The sequence below is a fragment of the Thalassophryne amazonica genome, chromosome 6, assembly GCF_902500255.1.
Source record: "Thalassophryne amazonica chromosome 6, fThaAma1.1, whole genome shotgun sequence".
NCBI classification, from domain to species: Eukaryota; Metazoa; Chordata; class Actinopteri; order Batrachoidiformes; family Batrachoididae; genus Thalassophryne; species Thalassophryne amazonica.
The window spans coordinates 39,269,459-39,282,497 of record NC_047108.1 but is presented as its reverse complement, the minus strand read 5'-3'; the positions used below and the strand labels follow the sequence as shown (position 1 = coordinate 39,282,497).

General features: G+C 39.6%; 1 protein-coding gene across 1 annotated transcript in view; it reads right to left on the bottom strand.

The window, feature by feature from the left end:
* spryd3 (SPRY domain containing 3) overlaps positions 1-13,039 on the bottom strand; it is a 342,952-nt gene that overhangs the window by 143,695 nt on the left and 186,218 nt on the right. The window contains exon 8 of the mRNA XM_034172025.1: positions 10,784-10,841. Coding sequence (XP_034027916.1) covers positions 10,784-10,841 — 58 coding nt within the window. The remainder of the gene's footprint in view (positions 1-10,783; positions 10,842-13,039) is intronic.

Here is a 13,039-nt window from a genome sequence, read left to right as displayed (position 1 = left end):
CTTCCTGTTAATTCTAGAATAGAATTTAAAATTCTTCTTCTTACTTATAAGGTTTTGAATAATCAGGTCCCATCTTATCTTAGGGACCTCGTAGTACCATATCACCCCAATAGAGCGCTTCGCTCTCAGACTGCAGGCTTACTTGTAGTTCCTAGGGTTTGTAAGAGTAGAATGGGAGGCAGAGCCTTCAGCTTTCAGGCTCCTCTCCTGTGGAACCAGCTCCCAATTCAGATCAGGGAGACAGACACCCTCTCTACTTTTAAGATTAGGCTTAAAAACTTTCCTTTTTGCTAAAGCTTATAGTTAGGGCTGGATCAGGTGACCCTGAACCATCCCTTAGTTATGCTGCTATAGGCGTAGACTGCTGGGGGGTTCCCATGATGCACTGTTTCTTTCTCTTTTTGCTCTGTATGCACCACTCTGCATTTAATCATTAGTGATCGATCTCTGCTCCCCTCCACAGCATGTCTTTTTCCTGGTTCTCTCCCTCAGCCCCAACCATCCCAGCAGAAGACTGCCCTCCCTGAGCCTGGTTCTGCTGGAGGTTTCTTCCTGTTAAAAGGGAGTTTTTCCTTCCCACTGTAGCCAAGTGCTTGCTCACAGGGGGTCGTTTTGACCGTTGGGGTTTTACATAATTATTGTATGGCCTTGCCTTACAATATAAAGCGCCTTGGGGCAACTGTTTGTTGTGATTTGGCGCTATATAAAAAAATTGATTGATTGATTGATTGAAATGTGGCAGGGGTGGGGTTTGAACCAGGAACCTTCCACACTGAAACCAAGTGCACTAGCCACATCGCTACATAAACTCTGGGACAGTAAGTAGGCAACAACTGAATCCTTAAGGAAGCTACAAGTCTGTGGTCAGATGTTGCAAACTAGGCACCTGTATAGAACATGCAACTGTGCCAGACCATCCACTGTGTTCCCACAATAACATGATTCATCTAATTAGCTACACCACCCCTATTACCTGCAAGTACTAGACCCTTGTCCAAAAAAGAGGTCACACACTTCATGGGGCTGGCAGGGTACGACAGTAGGTTCATACCAAATTTTGCTGCTGCGACTAGCACCCTGACCAGGGGCGTCGGACTGGGGGGGGTAAAGGGTACTATGTACCCAGGGCCCAGAGTATGGGGGCCCCACAAAAAACTGGCATTAAATACATTTTTGTGTTGCATGTTATTAATGTCCATACAATTCATGTCGTAAAAGAATATAATTAGAATGAATGTATAAATGTTGCAAAACATAATTCTGCTCTAACAATAATATTGAAAGACCTCTAAGGGCCCTTCCCACCCCTGCACAGTTGTACAATGGTTTAGTCCAGGAGCACAGGCGACACCCCCCACCCCACCCACACACACACATCCCAAACAGGATCTCACAGAAAGAGGAGGTGTTTAGTAGTGCTGAAACAACTAATCGATTTAATCGATTATTAAAATAGCTGTCAACTAATTTAGTCATCAATTAGTTGTTAAATAACTTTGTTTTACCGCAAATGTTTTGTTTCTTCCATATAAATCAATTGTTTCTGCAGCGCAGCTTTGATTTGAACCTTGAACCAATCGAAGCAGTGATTTGCAGATTGAAGCAGTGCTTCGATCTGTGTTTTATTTCGCTTAATCTTAATTTTTCCCCACTAAAACCCCAAAGAGCATATGTCTGTGAGTAACATTTACCTTTTTATGTTAATCTGACCTGTTATGGTCTTCTGAAACAGTTGATAGATGTATTTTATAACTTAAAAACGGGACCGATGCTAATGCGTTAGCATGTCTATGGCGTTTTCAATGTTAAAGTTAGCATTAAGCTGTTGCAGCTGTCAGCACATTTGTTTTCTGTATAATAATTCATGGCTCAGCGTTTGTTGTCGTAAGAGTCAAATGTATTACAAATTGTAATATTTTATTCATTTATTTGTATTTATATATCAATAATAATAATAATAATAATAATAATAATAATAATAGAAACAACAACAATAATAGTAATAATAACTAATAATGCCACTACAGTTTTAGAGAAACAGACAAAAAGAATCTGATAAAACAAAACAGAAAAGATTAAACCAACTAACAATGAACATAAATAAATATAGAAATAACTGTTTCCTGTGAACACCTAGTGACTCTTAATCCTCCACTTCATCCCTGTTTTATTAAGTTTTAATGACAATTTGTTTCGGTCACACCACATCTAAGCTGTGTTTTTACACAAGAAAAAAATAAAATGCAGTTACTGCACATTTGTGTCTTTTTCATGAAAATATCTTATTAAATATAACATATTACACTTTCGTCAGGCTTTTTTAAAATACTTTGTGGACTCTTGCTGTAATATGTTGTCAGTGGTTGAGACAGTTGCTGTAGGCATCTAAACCTGATGGAAATCTCTTTGTGGTGTGTCGGTGATGTATGTATGTGCAAAATAAAACAAAACACTACTCCAGGTATGTTTCTGACGAGAATATAACATAGCTTTGTTACAAGGTCAAACGTTGATGTTGTGTGACAAAGGCCTTTTAATAACTCACTTAAAGACATAATGGCAAAACTCACATGTAAGTAAAAAAAACCCAAAACAATCGAAAAAATAATCGACCAATGAATTGGTCAGTAAAATAATCGTTAGTTGCAGCCCTAGTGTTTAGGCTGAAATAAAATGTCTTTCCTAAAAAATCAAATTCCACATTTCAAAAAAGAAGAGAAAAAAGGACAGGGAAAGAAAACTAAATGAGGGAAAGCAGCTACTAACCAAATTCTTTGAAAAGAGAGGTGAGCTTGAAAGCTAGCTATATTGAGTTGGGGGGTCTGGAGGACCAAATTGCATAATTTTTTAGAAAAATGGTGCAATGTAGTGCATTCCTGTGCATTTTAACAGACGGGAATGCACCACATTGCACAATGTTTCTAGAAAATGGTGCAATTTGGTCCCCCAGACCCCCCAACTCAATATTGCTCCCACAACTTTAAAAAGGGTTCTGACTCCCAGGTAAGGTATACATGATTTAGACCTGGTTTTACGCATTAGAAATTTGGTGGCTGCATTAATAAAAAAGAACATAACAGTGTGTGTGTGTGTGTGTGGGGGGGGGGGGGGGGGGGGGGGGGTCTTTAATATGGCTAGTACCTAGGGCCCAGGGGGCTACAAATCTGTTGCAATGGACAGACCCATTCCAGGCAGCATATGAGCAGGTAAGAGAGTGTTCACTGCTGTTGTCATACCAAATTGTCAGACAAATCAATGAATGACGGCTGTTTAGTCGCAGGGTGTTGAAAATCCATCCTATGGTGTACATCAGCTATAACAAGATTTTTTTTTTTCTTGTAGACAGCTTTATAGTGTTACGGAGGGATGCCTCCCCATCTGGTGGGTGGCTGATACCCGCTATCATTACCTCCTAGCACACCCTTTCACCTTATTTCCAAACCACATGCTCCTCCAGTGTGAGTATACTCTATGAAATATGCCAATGTGTGGATGACCTATTAGTATCTGCCATTACAGCCATTTAACATGAATTATCTTAACGTTAAGTTACACAGACCAGGCGCACAAATGTGATCGACTGGACAGTGCCCCATCTCAGTTAAGAGGCGGGGATACGTGGAAGGCGCATGGCTCACCATGCTGTCTGTGACAGCAACAGAAAAGGAGAGATTCCCTCGGTGAAACATTCTTGGTTTGTTTATGAGACTAAATAAATGCTGACATGTCTCATTTAAAATCTGCCTGTGTGAACTTTTTCTTTTAAATTGTAATTCATTGCATAATTGTTCATAGTTATCTTGCAATTAATCGTGATTAACTGCAAATTAATTGCACATTTTTTATGTTTAATCATAGCCATTTCTCATGTTTGTAATAATTTATTTCTTTTTAAAAATAAATTATACAAACAGATTTTGTGTGTGTCAGGGAGGAAGGTAATATCACCAGAACCAGACTGTGTGTATTTGATGCAATGTTTGTTTTTTTACTGCAGAGCTCTGAGCCTGTTGCAGCTCTCAGCCTGTAACCGCATCTTGGGCTGAGGGTAACAGAAGGCGTGAGCATTAATTGTCCACCAAAATAAACAAATAAATAAATGAAATCAAAAAAGTGGTGTTAAGAGTAATTTGTGTTAGTGTTATTGTGTTAACTTTGACATTCTGAATAGAAAACATTCATAAACTTTAGTAACAGATGCATGATGTATTGCAACAACAACAACAAAACCTCTTCACAGATTTTTATGGTTTCTACAGGCAGAAATAGAACAAAGGTATCAAACACAATTCTTTTTCTGCTATGGTCATCTAATCTACTGCATATACTGTACTAACATATATTACCATATACACAGCCCAATAGTGCCTAAATGCCACTCTTAAGGTTTATGAACTGTTCTTTGAAAATCTAGGACGCACTGAGGGGGGATAAGAGACATGTAGAAGAGGGCCTGCCTGTTGATTTTAAGTAGCTGGATTGCAGCCTGCACATTAACCCAAGCATGGGACGGCAAACCTCACACGCACAGCATGGAAACCGCATACATCATTTTAGTCTCTAACAAATAAGATTAATGGGAGTTGTGCTGGGGCGTGCACATTTCTGTGGTGTCCAGTGCACAGCAGCCAAACCAGAGAGCCCACAGCATTAGACCTCTGGGACTGGCATGGCGAGCCTCAGTGAATGACTAGTCTCATCTGTCACTCAACAATAAGGCATCTTCTACAGATCCCAGCAGGATGCACAACGTTTGCTGTTATTACTATCAATGTGCCCTAAATGTAAATGAAATGTGCACTGGGATACCAGAATTTAACAACAAACTCAAAACATGAATGGAATGTGGGAATGTGAACAAGAAAATGTGTTCTGATAGCCAACTTGGAGGTCAATTAAATAAAGCATTAATCAATCATCTAAAGAAAAACAACCCACATTTCCTATTGAGAAATACTAGAATGTGACATTTGTAGTGTGTTAAGCCTCTGTCCCACTGAATAATAAAGCCATGAATAATGAGCCATGTATGCATTTGCCAGAAATTTCAGTAATGATCCATGTACAAATCTATCACATATCCGCTATGAAGAAGCCTCTATGTGCCAGTACCATGCATGTGCCAGGTATCAGCCTCTAATCAGCCACAACCAACCTGTCATTTGAGCCCTGTCCAGCCTCAAATGGCTCATGTTGCCGCATATAATCCACATCAAGCCACATACGAGCCATGTAACACAACAATGATGCATGTTTAGGCATGAGCTTGGTCCCTCCACACTTGTAGCTTTAAAGTGTGGGTTTTTCAATTCACAGCATCCAGTCAAGAGGTTGTCACATTTTTTCAACACAGTGCAAAAAAACAAAACAAAACCAAAAAAAAAAAAAAAAACACTCTTGCACAGGTCCGGCCAGTGTGCACCGTCCATCAGGCTCATTCACAGAGTCATCATTAAATGCAACAGTTCCATACATGTCAACCCCTTTGAGGGTCCACCTGTACAGTGGTCCCTCGCTATAACGCGGTTCACCGTTCGCGGCCTCGCAGTTTCGCGGATTTTGTTTTTGTGCAATTTTGCATGCTTTTTTTTTTTAACAGCACATTGTGTTCTGCGTCCTTATCAAGTGGGCCGGTCGCGGCACCGGTCGGCATCACCGCGATTGCTCTCACTGCCTCTGACATGCTTACTGAGAGTCTGCGGGCTCAGAAAATGCAGCAGCGGCCACTCACACCGCCCTCCTGTCTGCTGTGCGGAACTGCACCAAATCTGGCATATAAAGTGTGAATTGAGGGGTTTTACAACCTTAAAACATCTATAATAATTGCAAAAAATAGCGCTGACTACTTTGCGGATTTCGCTTATCGCGGGTTATTTTTAGAACGAAACTCCTGCGATAAATGATGGACTACTGTATAACCAAATGAGAAAATCCATAAAATCAACACAAAATTCTTATAACGTCCAAATCGCACCAAAATCAGTTTTATTACAGTACACACAACCGCATAGCGGTGTCACATAACTGGGTTTTTGTCCAAAAATTATGAGTTGCCGCAATGACATTAAAGTCAGGATCATTAGTATTTCCTCCACAGTTGAATTTCAAACAATAGTGATCTAGTATTCATGCGTCAAGCTGAATTTTATCAAACTGACTGTGTCAAATTTAGTTATTTTTACAGAAACAAGAACTGTCTGTCACTAATAGAAATACATTAATAAAATCATGAAAAATAAATGGAATAAAGTAAATAAATATGAAATTGGTCACTGGATCCTTAAACTTTGGACATAATAAACTCTTCATGGTGGATCCTTGATCTCTGGACATAAATAGGAATAAACAAAATCTGTAGTTTTTGTCAAAACCATTTCCTTTCAGACATTATTGGCATGAATGTCTTTCCATATATCTGAGCTCGCTGTGCTTCACGTCAGCATCAGTTTAATTCATAAAGAATGCAGGACGTCGCATTTTGGGAAGAAAAACAAAAAACGTTTTAGTCGATTGTAGTTTCGTGTGTTTATGTGTCGACGCGAGTTGAGGAGCGGACCTGCGTCAGACGGAACCCAGCGCTAAAAATAACCAGAAAGCAGTTCCAAAACGAAACAATTTATTTATTACCCTCTTTGGTGCATAACAATGTGTACAAACTAAACAGCGTCCTTCTGGTGGAGTGACTGTTGGCACGCTCTCCAGCGCCCGTAAGGATCAAAGTCCGGCGCTCCTGGACCCACTACCACCGCCAAACACCCCCAGGTGGACACGACAAACTGACTCTCTGTGAAGCAAAGAAGAGGTGAGGTAAGTTCAGCAGTTACAACAATATCTTTCAAAAGACCACACGCTATCAGCAACACATTCAGGTCTGTATCTTTTTTAACTTATGCAAATGAGCAGCTTCTCACAACAGGTGGAGGATCACTTATCCGCAACGCCACAGCAGTGAGAAGCAAGCTGCACCAATTCTCATCACAATTCAAGTATACTGTGTAACAAAACACCAAGTTACTATCAACAATTAGTCAAACACTTAATCACCTTTGATGTGTGCTGACAGCATGTGTCCCTCACCCTTCCTTGCTTCACGGGCCTCGATGTGTCAAACCCAGGCGCGGTCCTCAGCGTCTCAAAAACAAACATCACAAGGTCGAGTTCCCGGCAGTTCTGCTTGAATCACACATGACTTAAATGCAGAACGCCATCCAATTATCTGCTTCAGCTGAAGTCTAAGGTTGCATGTGAGCACCAGACACAGGTGCTACACATGATGTTGATGAGGGTGAGGGACTCTTCAGCCAGCACCTTCTCCACAGACAATCAGTTTTCCATGCCACCTGAAGAGCAAGCAAAGAAAAAGAACACCAAAATATCCAGCCACACCCCCCAACACACAACATCGTGTCTGTAATACAACGTTTTAAAAAGGTGTCATTTATTTAAAGCAGCAATTCGATTCGAAGTTATTGATTCCGACCGGACTCTGTCTCAGCAGACAACGGAACGGAGGGACGATTCGCGCTTCTTGACTACAAGACAAGAGTCCCAGTTACTGACTTTAAATCCACACAAAAGTGACTTATATTTTAATGACTTTGAGAGGAGTTAAGAAGCGGACTTGCCATTTCTGAGAGCAGCGAATCAAAGAACCAATGAGCTAGTGGATCGAAGCATTGCTTCATTTGGTTCATGCATCAAAGTGGAGTCACGTTGCAGAAACGGCTGATTACAGAGCCTCTGCAGACCAAACCCTGAATATCCGTAAGATTTTATTTGTACGTCCGTATGACACTGAAACTCTGAAAAATCCATATAATTTATAGACAATCCGTATAGGTTGACATGTATGCAGTTCTGTGTGTGCACCTAGCTCTCTGTGACCAAAAAAAAAAGTCAGCACAATAAGGTAGCCGCTTTAACTATATACACCTGCACCTGTGTGGATCCCCAATAAAATAAAACCGATCCACAAACACAAAACCCATCCAACCAAACCACGGGTTCCTGGACTTCTTCTCACTGGCTTTATTTCTTCCGCGGCTTACAGTCATTTTTACAACAGTGATCCAACTTTTTTAACTTTGTGTTTGTCTGCTATTGTGTGCAAAATCGCTCTTTTGTGCGCTCGGTTTCTACGTAAATGCTCGTCCTGAATGCAAGTCATTGCACCAGTGCGCACACAGCCGAGCTCATCTGATCCATTATAACAAGATGTTAAATCTATCATAGGCATACCTTTACAGCTGCTTATAAAAAAGAAATGAACACGCAACTGTTTTACCAAGCTATTAAAATCAGTGGTGGGCCACCATTTCAGCTAATCCGATAACCGCTAATTAGCGAAGGTAACTTTTGTTAGCTGATTAGCTTTTCAGATAATTTTTGAAAACCATCAGCAGACCAACTAACTTCTGCTAAATTTAGTTCCAATAACTTTCAGAATAAAAAAAAATGTGTAAAGCCTGAAATCATACATTTTATTTCCTGTCTGTTATGTGTGTTGTAGCAGACAGACAACTATGAGAGGTAGCGCTCAATCCTCTGCAAGCAGAGGAGAGCTGGCTACCCACTCAGAAAGGAAGGAAAATAAAAAATAAAGATAATCGGTACAAGTTATCAAAATTAACGTTACCTCTGTCGTTTTACAAAGTGAAAATATCAGCTATATGTTTTAGTTTTAAAGTAATGTACTAATTTTGAAGGTTTGAGCATTTACAGACCACACATTGCCAAAAAGCATGATGGGAAAATGAGCTTCCTGTCATCAGTGGTTGGTTAGTTTATATATATGTAAAAAACAACACACAAGTTACTGTAATGTGTGTTGGTTTTTACAAATAAATCTGTATTTTTAAATATGTCTTTCATTTGTAAAAAAAAAAAAAGAAGGCAATTTTAAAAGTGAAAATTCTGTCTGTTAAATGATTCAGCACTTATAGCAAATGTGTGGCAATTGGTATTCACACTGTCATCTACTGGATGGGAGTGTGAATACCAATTGCCACACATTCGCTACGTGCTGAATCACACTTGTGATTCAACACGTAGAGAATCACAAGTGTGTGTTTGTAAATGCTCAAACCTTCAAAATTAGTGCATTACTTTAAAACTAAACATATAGCTGATATTTTCACTTTGTAAAAATGACAGAGGTGACGTTAATTTCGTAACTTTGCCCCGGAATTAGTTTGCTTAAAATTTTTAACCATAAGTCAAAACTGCCTTGCTGTGCAAGTCTCCTGCGACACATCTGCAAGACTGTATGGCTGTGAAAATAAGTGATCTTTTTTTTCCTCTCCGGTCACCAGGTCTCTTTTGCTGAGAGAAGGCTGATCTTAGACAGAAGCGCTGGTTCACTGTTGTTTGTGATTGCCATTGAATGTACTCAGAAGTATCAGTAGCTGCCAGTGTACTGGAGTCAATACTAAAAGTTATCGATTTAGCTTTCAGCTGTAACTTCCGCTAAATGTTTTACAGGTTTATCGGATTAGCTTTATAAAAGTTAACTTTTCAGTTAGCGGATTAATGATTATTGAAGCGAACTTTTTGGTTAGCTGTGTCCACCACTGATAACAATATAAACATTACAAATAATATCTTTTAGGCTGTTCCGAATACATTCTCCACCTTGGTGCACGAGAGAGAGGGGAAAAAAAAAGGTCCAGATGAAACAGTTCTCTGTGATTCCAGAAGCGGTTAGAGGTGTTTTCGCACAAAGCAGGTGGGATTGTCAGGACAAAGTGCACGAGAGGGCGGAGCCAAAACAGCCTGTCAAAAATAGCCTGTCCTGTCCTCATAGCTGCCAGGTGCTCAGATAATGGGCTTTTAATAGCTTCATCCTCATCACAAACATGCCTCTAAAATCCTCATTTGTCCTTGTAGTACCTCGTACACAAACTGGCCCACACTGTTCTTGCTAAATTTTGAACTTCTTGAAATAAGTGTCATGCTCAGAGATGAGTCATGTTATCCAAATATTCTGCCTCTAAGAGCCTCTCAGAGCCACCATTCTCCCACATTTGCTGAATAACTTCACTCCTACAAAAGAAAAAACATGCTATGTGGCTGACTATTCATCGTTCATTAGTCGGTGGGACCAGGGCTTTAATTACCTAAAAGTATGAAGAGCTGAAATATTTTGCCTAAACAATTAAAAAATAAATGATAAATCCTCTGAGACTTGAATTAGGAATAAGAGTTTGCCCGTTGGAAGCAAAATGGATTGTCCACTATAACCTACAGCTTTCAAAATGTAATCATCTACTAGCTCACACTATTTTCATATCAAAGTAACAGCATTTAAAAACAAAACAAAACTCCAAGGAATGATTCTGCCTCTGGAAAATGTAGTGGGCTCTGTGCAGAGGCGTGCAGAGATTGTGTTCACAGGCCCAAAACCAACCAGGAATGAAAAGTGTGGAAGACCAGAAAGATGACCAAAGATAATGTTGACTAAACTTTTTCCATCAGATTATGCTTGAGGAAAAACTCTTCCAAAGAAATATTAAACTCTGATTTTCTTTCCCATGCTGTCACCGTGTAATCTGCTTTCTATCCTTATCTAGCAACTACCCTTTTGATCTTCTTTTGTGTGAGGTACCTTGATATCCAGTACAGATAATGACTTGAGATGTTTGTGTTTCAGAGTATAAGATTCACTCATTTCAGTGAAACTGAGCGACAGTGGGTAAATTCACATCAACAAAGAAAACACCAAACAAAATTCTTCACAACAAAAACAAACACGAAGATTAAAAAAAAGCGTGGGTGTGGGTCTTACCGGCATGGTAAGCCACTGAGCCTCGGCTCCAACCTGGGTGTCTGTTCTTGGGGTAGTCCTGCACAGTGAGGAAGAGTTACACAGGTTAGAAATATACTGTATTTTCCACATTTAATGCAGCACTCCTGAGCACATATCATCATTTAACCAAGGATACTGCACACAAAATGCGTTTGTGTCAACACATCTGTGTGTTTCACTTAAAAACCATGTTTCAAACTGTATATTATTATGTAAACCATTACTTTTCATTTTGTCATTACTTACTCACGTACTGAACTGAATGTTTTTTGATCTTTGACGAGGCGTAGACATATCTTGGATAAGTGATGCTGTTTAAAAAGCAAAAGGTAACCACAGCACCCTACAATTTAGACAAAGATGTAGTGTGTCCTTTTTCCATCATAGAAAACTGTGTCAATGTGAAATCAAATTAACATCCAAACATTCCTATTCCAACAAAAAACAAATGTGCACATTTCTAATTCATTAAAGAAAATACTTAATTAGTAAGTTAAAAACCTTGTTTCTTTTGTTTGTTTTTTAAAGGTTTGTTTTTGTGATGTACTATATGGTATATGATAACAGCGACAGTTCCAGATAATCACAGACAAACAAATAAATAAATAAATAAGGAACATAAATAGACAAGCATTTTTGCACAATAGAAATTATGCATTTTCAACAGGTGAAAACTGGTTATTTTGCAGCTTCTTTTTGGAGAGGATACATAAATAAAGTAGACTTTATGGCATGTCTTTAAGGAAATATTAATAGAACACATTAACAGTAGTGGGTGACATAAGAGTGGAGGAAGATGCACAAAGGTGGGCTACATTCTTTGTAGGAACTAGAAAAAATTGAAGACTGTAAGGTGGCAGCACAGGAGAGTGTAGTTAGACAGCATAGGATGGTGGTTTTTAGGATGACTAAAGATGAGGAAGAGGAGGAGAGTTGGAACTCGACAAAGGATCAGATGGTAGAAGCTGAAGGAGAAAGACTGCTGTGTGAAATTCAGTGAGCAGGTGAGATAGGGAGTGAATGGAGAGGACAACTGGAAAAGTACAGAAGATGTGGTGATGGAGACAGTTAGAAAGGTACTGGGTACATCTGGACAATAAATGGAAGACAAGGAGACTTGGTGGTGGAACAAAGATGTTCAGGAAAGCATAAGGAGAAAGACGTTGGTGAAAAAGAATTAAGATAGTGAGAGAGATAAAGAAAATAGGAGTATAAGGAGATGTGGTGTAAGGTGAAAAGAGAAGAGGCAAAAACACAGTAACGAAGGAGAAAAGGACTTGCACTCATTGGCTAGACAAAGGGACAGAGCTGGAAAGGATATGCTGCAGGTTAGGGTGGTAATGGTAATGTGCTGACAATCGAGGAGAGTGTGTTGAGAAGACAGAAGGGAATATTTTGAGTAACTGATGAATGAAGAAAATGAGAGAGAGAGAAAAGGATGGATGAGTGAAGAGAGTAAATCAGGAAGTGCAAGAGATTAGTAAGGATGAAGTGAGAACAGCTATGAAGAGGATGAAGAGTGGAAAAGCAGTTGGTCCAGACAACATTCCAGTGGAGGCATGGAAATGTTTTGGAGAGATAACATGGAGTTTCTAACCAGATTGTTTCATAAAATCTTGGAAAGTGAGAGGATACCTGAGGAGTAGAGACGAAGGGCGCTGGTTCCTATTTTTAAGAACAAGTGATGTGCAGAGCTGCAGTAACTACAATGGCACAAAGCTGACCGGCAACAGCATGAAGTTATGTGAAACAGTAGCAGAAGCTAGGCTTAGAAAACAGGTGAAGATCTGTGAACAGCAATATGGTTCATGCCAAGAAAGAGCACTACAGATGCAATGTTTGCTCTGAAAATACTGATGGAATAACCTCTGAAGTGATATACAAGACATCTCACGGACATCAGCATACACGCTACATGTGTGCGCATCACCCATGGTCAAAGGTAACTTCTGGTGTTTTCAAAAGCTCATGTATGCACACACACACACATCCTCCTGCAGACAGCATTAAAAAGAAAAAAAAATACTTGTTACGGAATTCCACCAGGTAAATATGTTCTCGTCATTAAAATGAGCAGTAATTTTACAAGACGTTTCTAAAATAAACAAACACCACACATTTGCTCCTGACTTCGAAGTGGCCAAAGGTCAACATATCTCACCTGGTCCTGGCTCCAAAGTGGCTGAGAACCAGTGCATCTCACCAGCTACATCTTCTGGCTTCAAGACAGCTGAG